This window comes from Hakea prostrata, chromosome 9 (assembly GCF_041222555.1).
Source record: "Hakea prostrata isolate BN-2017 chromosome 9, UWA_Hpros_2, whole genome shotgun sequence".
Taxonomy (NCBI): domain Eukaryota; kingdom Viridiplantae; phylum Streptophyta; class Magnoliopsida; order Proteales; family Proteaceae; genus Hakea; species Hakea prostrata.
The window spans coordinates 13,017,788-13,024,877 of NC_142608.1; the positions used below are offsets into that span (position 1 = coordinate 13,017,788).

General features: G+C 40.4%; 1 protein-coding gene across 1 annotated transcript; it reads right to left on the reverse strand.

The window, feature by feature from the left end:
• Positions 1-210: 210 nt before the first annotated feature.
• Positions 211-2,716, reverse strand: LOC149004715 (lectin-like). Its single transcript, XM_089135697.1, has 4 exons — positions 2,600-2,716; positions 2,404-2,522; positions 1,740-2,111; positions 211-580 (listed from the first exon to the last, which is right to left on the reverse strand). The coding sequence occupies exons 1-4, from the start codon at positions 2,714-2,716 to the stop codon at positions 211-213; spliced, it is 978 nt and encodes a 325-aa protein (XP_088991823.1).
• Between the last annotated feature and the right edge of the window lie 4,374 nt (positions 2,717-7,090).

A 7,090-nucleotide genomic window follows, 5' to 3' on the forward strand; every position in this document is an offset into this window, starting at 1 on the left:
ATGTCATTTATACCCGTCATTTTACCTTTAAAAATTGTTCACAATATTGGAGGGGGGGGAAACAGTGACATTTCACAAGTGGGAAAAGAAAAAACTGGAAAAATTAAAGGAATTAAGGGAATATGTATAAAATTTTTAAAAATCCGGGGGGGGCATGGCCCCCTCCGGCCCCTTCATAGGTCCGCCCCTGAACTTGTTTGAACCACTAAGTTAGTTCTCTGGGCGAATGACAACACGCTTGATAACCAGCCCTTTCTTCCCCTGGCCACTTTTTGATTCAAAGTGGGAGAATTGTATTTCTCCACCATTTCCTGGGCACTTCGTGAACTCCCCAACTTTGAGCTCCACCCATTGCCCCTTTGGCTTGTGCTGAATGCATTCTTTACGTTCATGTATTTTTCCATCAGGAATTACGAGTTGGAGATTAACAGGAACTTCAAACCCATATGCATCATCTTTCAGCATTACAACGAAAGCCACCTCATATGTTATTTCTGGAGAGAGCTTTGATATGTTGAACTTTCCTTTCACTTCGAGCGAGCACACATTTAAAAGTTCAGCAACGTCGACAAGAATATTACTGAAGAACACAGAACAAACACATTAGGAACAGAACAAAGTGCTCATGCCTGCTCAAGAAAAATGAGTTTCTTGCAGGATCACTATTAAAACCCAGGAACTCCACTCAGAAGTTCATCTTAGTTGGATGTGCATGCATATGCATGGTCATTCAAACATATATGGACCAAGACTGGTGATCTAGCTCGCTTTTTCAAGCAATCAACTTGAATTAGAAACCCCAAAACCCAGGTGGTGGCCATGGAAAGTCTCTACTTTTTAAAGCAAAAACTCTCTCAATTTGGAGCATGGCCTCTAGGTTTGATGCCATTACACATCTTTCAACATAAAAGTCCGAGCTTTAGGGTGGAAAGTCTCTTATAGGTTCACAAGCCAAGCAGCCTATATTGTTATGTTCTAATATAGGTCATCATTAGTTACGATCTAATGGGGTAGTGTGTTTTAACGTAAAGTTGCCGTTAACTGTAGAAATAGTGGTCTATAGGAATCCTCTGCGTCCAGCTCTTTGTGCATCCATCCAACCAACTGTTGGATGAACAACATCTAGAGGCACAAAGAGCTGGACCATCAGATGGATATTTCAAAGCATGTTATGGATCTGATGGTCAAGCTCTTTGTGCATCTAGATGTTGTGCTAGACGGATTGGACACACAAAAAGCTGGACATAGAGGTGTATTACCTATAAATACTGACCATAAACAACAGTTATCTGGATATTCGAAACTAGATACTCAAGTTGTAATGCTTAAACCTTAATCCTAACATGCATATATTAATTACAACCCAGTTAATGTGAGATTAGAGTCTAGATTCTCTATCCATTAGGAAGAAGTCTATGCTCCCCTTACACTATTCTGGGGTACAATAGGAGTGGAGCCCACCTTAGAGTGCTGCCAAAATGAATCACAGGTGGAATCCCAGAAAATAGATAAAGTGTGAAAGGAGCATAATCTAGAACTTTGTGGATAGAGGGTTCATACTCGAAAGTTTAATAAACCTCACATTCATGGCTATTAAGACAGTGATTGCATCAAAGCTTGGAAAAATGCTCGTAAGATTACCTTGTTTTATTCAAACAGTACCAGCGCCAGTATCGCTGGTCATCACCCCAAGTGATTGAAAGATCCTTTGAGATCACTGTGAAATGGTTGTGACTGACGATGCTCTTTGGCCGTATAAACGGACTCCCTTGATAACAAGCCCACTCTTCCATAGCCCTCCTCCCATTCCAAGAAGGCTAAAGCTCATGTCTCCATTCATATTTCGACATGTCCAAAACTTCCCAACAGGAACTTCAAACCACTCTTTTTTCGGCTTGGAAAGAAAATCCTCTTCATGTTCAAACCACCTTCTATCAGGGAGTGAGAGATCAAAGGTCACTGGAAAGTTCCATCTAGAAGCACCATCTTTCAACTGCAACACAAATGCAACTTCATACATGATTCCTGGTGAGAGATTTGATGTGTCAAACTTCCCACGCACCTCAAGCCAACAGACGGCTATGAGTTCAGCTATGTCAACACGCACATTGCTGTAAATCGAAGTCAAGATAGAACATAATGCTTAGTCAAAATATCATAATCAATATGAACAAAATGTTAAGGTAACTGATTTTTCTCTAACTAATGGTGTAATGGGCCTTATGATGGGAGAGTCCATTAACTCTAGAGCTTAAAGTTGTTTATAAATAGTAGCTAGAAGCAACAGTGTAGGTATTAATTCCAACCTAAATACTTAGGCTATAATGCTTTAAGCAAACTCTAATCCAAACCCAAAATGCAGGAAATGATGTAATATGTATAGGATAACTATTGTTAAAGAACCTTGTTTCTTGAAAAGAATCCCATTTCCAGTAACGTTGGTCTTTTATCCAAATGATTGAAAGATCTCTTGCATATACCATGAAACAGTTGTAGCCTGTTTTGCAGTTAATCCAATACTTCTGCATCAAATTGGAAAAGAACTTTTAGATTAGCTAAACAGATAAACAATCAATGGGTTGGAATTATACGCGCTTACCTTTCCGTTTGTGTCTAAGAAGATTCCATCGGACAGACGGTCAACCAGCTCCCCGGTAGGGATTCCTTTGAGCTCCTTGGTATGGATTCCTTGGTCGTGTGATTCTGAACTTTTCATGATATATAGCTCTGCAGTTATGAGGAAGCCTTGAATCTAGCTCATGAATAGCAACTTCCCATCCATTGCCGTGAAATGGATGAAGAACCTCTTGTTGCAACAAGCTAGCTAGACCCTGCTGCTATAAGTCCTTTGGTTTTGGTGTTCCCATGTCTCAAGGTATTTATAACATGATAAAGTTGGAGAATATCCAACTATAGATGAATATTATTGTTGCTATCTGTAATCGCAGGTGGTGATCGACCTAAGTGATTTTGCCAACTGAAGCAAGAAGGCACAAGAGTTTGATGACGGAGTTCAGTCCAAACGGACCTACTCTCCGGGACTCAGGTGTGAGTCCGATCTTACTATTGTTTCTGGTTTGCAATCTAGAGGATTTCTACTTATTACAGGTAAGGACATACAATCTTATCTTTATGAAATGATTCGAACATGCTAGTCCAGTGTCTTTCATTACTGTTCTTAACTGTATATAACATGCTGATTGTACCATACACTTGCTGTTTGCATTGTCTTGATATGTACTTTATCAATTGTGATTATGGTATGATGATGATGATGGTTTGTGGTTCTGATGGAAAGGGTATTCCATTGGGATATCTTAGCTTGAGATATCAGAGGGCTGTGGTATGGGACACATGCTCACTGATGTCTTGATATACCTAGGTAGAGTCTAGAGTTGCATGGCTAGGTACCCCACATACTACTACCCTTTTGGTAGGGGAATTGAAGCCGGATGACCCATGATGATGGTAATGTGACTCTATTTCATCCTACGAGGGTAACCAGTCCCGTGCGGAGACTCAGTGGTTCACTGTTGGTCATACAATGGTAAGGTTGTATATATTAGGGTTGGGCTCATGGACGTCCAAGGAGTGGACTGGGTGTCGTGAGGAGTTATGAGAGCTTTCCGCCCCAACAATATGTGGATAGCCATAGGGTTAGGGAGTGGAGTCCAATAGCGGTAGCCAGTCCGTGAGGGTTCTCATTCCTAGGTTGCGAAGGATACTGAACCGAGTTGGTTTGTGCCATAGGGGATGTATTTGGACTTCATGTAGTATGTCACCATTATAACTTGCATTGGATTAGAAACCCCGACATGTGCCAGTACTCATGCCAATGGTCGTGGTGAGAGAGTGTTGACTTAACCCCAGCCATGGTTTGAGAGCCAAGTGTGGACTTACCATTTTACCCAGGATCCCTACAGAGGTTGCCAGTCCTTGCCGGATCAGAGTGACTAGACCTACCCAGAGGAGGGCTGGTGTATAACTTAAAGCATGTCAACTGTTAGAGACTTTCATAGTTAGATCTTATTGGCATTCATGTTTTTGCACTTCATACATATCATATATGCATTTTTGATGGTTTGACATATGGATGAGAATTATGTTGTTCTTATTGAGTTCGTCAGAACTCATTCCTTTATTTTCTATGTTATATAGAAATGGAGGATATACGCCGGAAGATGGATTGGTTTCCCATGAAGGAGCCTTCTTGCATGAAGAGGATGTGGCACTGGCAATGGAAAATGGAGATAGCCTGTGCGGGAGCTCCTGCGAGTGCATGGAGTGCGCTTATAGCACCCATTGATGGGCGGAGGAGACAGGTTGCTAGGCAATTTGGCCATCGTATGGACAAGAATTGAAGAACCCCTTTTCTTGATAAACATGAGAAACATTTTCTAGCTTTAGAGAAAGAAATTGGAAAGAAGATTATTTAATTCGTTTTTATTGCTTCCGCTGAACTCATTGTTCTTTTGACCCTTTTATTCTTTTAATGATTATTTTATTGGAGTATTTGGATTCCTGTAATCCTTTTATTTAATTATTGAACTTATTCTTGCTCATGATTATCTTTACTTGCATTTATTATTATTGATGGGTAAGACCGTGGATCCTGTGATGGGTCACTCCCACGGGTTGTCGAGCCGATAACCAACCGGTGGGTGGGGTGTGACAATGAGCTTGTAAGATAACACTCTGCGAAGGTGAAAGACAGTGTAGAGAGCATCCAATTATGTTTCCAAATCATGATTTGCTTTCTTAAAGGTTAGTACTCATACTCTTCGTTCTAATTCTCTTCTAATATTTATTTCTCCTACTGTCTAAACCTAGTTGAAGGCTTCTAGTTATTGTACCAACCTAATTCTTCTACCCTCTTCACTCTAGAGTAATCCCTATTCATTCTGGCTTATCTGTGAATCTTCCGAATCGATTGCGGAGAAGACCTAATATGGGATTCATTAGATTTCTATTCTTTTTGCATTGTTTGATGTCTAAACTATGATAGATAATGTTCTAGTAATATTTTTGATTTTTCTAAGTATTTTTGGAGTAGTTTAGAACTAGATTGAGAAGCCTTCTGACGTTCCAAGTCAATTCTGTCCATACTCGTAGGCTAGTTGATTGGCAAGATGACCAGCTTTGCCTTGGTTGATTGCCCTGGTTGATTGCTCTGGTTGCTCGAGGCAGGCAACCACTCTGACCAACGACACCCTGCAATGTTGGTCTTTTGTTTCTCTTTTCAATGTCAAACTTTTAGGGTTATTTCTAACTTTGATCCAACATGTTAATAGGACTTTTTGGGAAGCATTAACTTAGTCTCTGACTTAACTTACAAAGTTTGTAAATCAATAGCAAGGTGAGGACATTCACTTGCACATAATCATTGTTACGTTCTTGGTTGTTATGAAACTTGCTTATAATTTCACATGTTGTTGTTTTAGGATTTAGGAATAATGATTATGACTCTAAAATTATAGAATATGAGTGTCTAATGATGCTATTGATATATGGATCAAGATGTGACTTTATGGACTTAGATTGATTTTTGAATTAGGGATGTGATTGAACCTTCTTGCTACGTGAATGTGTGTTGTGATTTTGAGTTGGGGAATACCTATTTAGGTGTTTTTGTCTTGAGACATCAGCGGTGGTGGTATGGGACACAATCCTCTAATGCCCCTCGGTGCTTTTCACGATTATTGAATGCCATGACTAGGAAGTCTAGAAGAGTTTGGTTAGGTACCCCATCATATCATCACCCTATCGGTAGGGTATTGATGCCGAGTGACCCGTGGTAGCAATATTTGGTTGGTGGGCGCCCAATATTGCGAGAAGCATGAGGGGACACAACATTGTCATGGGGGCCATTCATTGGTAGGGTTGCATATAATAAGCTTGGGCTCATGGGAGCCAAGAAGGCGAGAAGCATGAGGGGCCTCGAGAGCTTCCTGCCCATTTTATGTGGATGACCAATAGGGTTAAGGGAAGGTGTAGTCTGAGAAGGAAATGTTGACTCTAGATAGGGAAGGATACTGAACCAAGAAGGCGAGAAGCATTAGGGGAGGTATGTATACCTAGAATGATGTGATTAAGTAGATGACTTGCTTTGGGTTAAGGTTATCCCTGACATGCGCCAATTCTCATGCCATGGTGTGGTGAGAGAGTGGTGACCTAAATCCCAACCATGGTGATAGTCCTAGAAAGATGACTTTACCCCTTACCCGGGATCTTGAGACCGATAACCAATCCATGAGAGATCAGAGTGACAAGACCTACACAGATGAAGCTGGTGTCTATCTTAATGTGTGTCCACCATTAGAGACTAGCATCCTCTAGAGTACAGTTGCATTGTCACATTCTGCTTCATGTCATGTTGCACTATGTGATGTATTGATTTGGACTATGATATTGATTATTTGTTTTTGAATTACTTGCTTAGTTCTTTTGAGCTCACCCTTGGGGAAAATTGTTGTTTTAAATGGCAATGTAGGTGAAGAAGAGATTCCGACCTATGGTTCGGAGATATTTCAAGTTTATTAATCAGTTGAGTAAGCAATGGGAATTGACAGTGGCTCGTGGTACGATCTCAATACCAATATGGAGCACTATTACCCCAACAACAATGATAGGAGATGCCTCATTCGCTGATGGGACTATGAGTTGGATATTGATCCTGAGTTAGGTGTACAAAAGATTGGAGAAGAATGTGAAACATTAGAAGACTTAGGAGTTTTGATTATATTTTCTTTTCCTTTCCAGTTGTTTACTTTAGTTTTGTCATCACTTTTGCACTCTAATTTGGTTTTGAGATCCTTGTTACTTGACATTTTTCTTTTTATTATAACATTAATTTATTTTGCTCATGATTGGACTATTGTATAGAATGGTTGGTGATTGTCAAAAACCTGATCTGTGGACTTGTGGATCACACCCCTGAACATTCTGGTAAATGTATACCAGTTGGGTGGATGTGACAATCACACATAGCGGCTATTGTGAGTTCAAAATGTAGTCTTGTGAGCATTTGGTTTGTGAATTAACACCTGATGGAAACCAGAACGGAGATCGAGCTTGGAGAAGATGGTGGCGC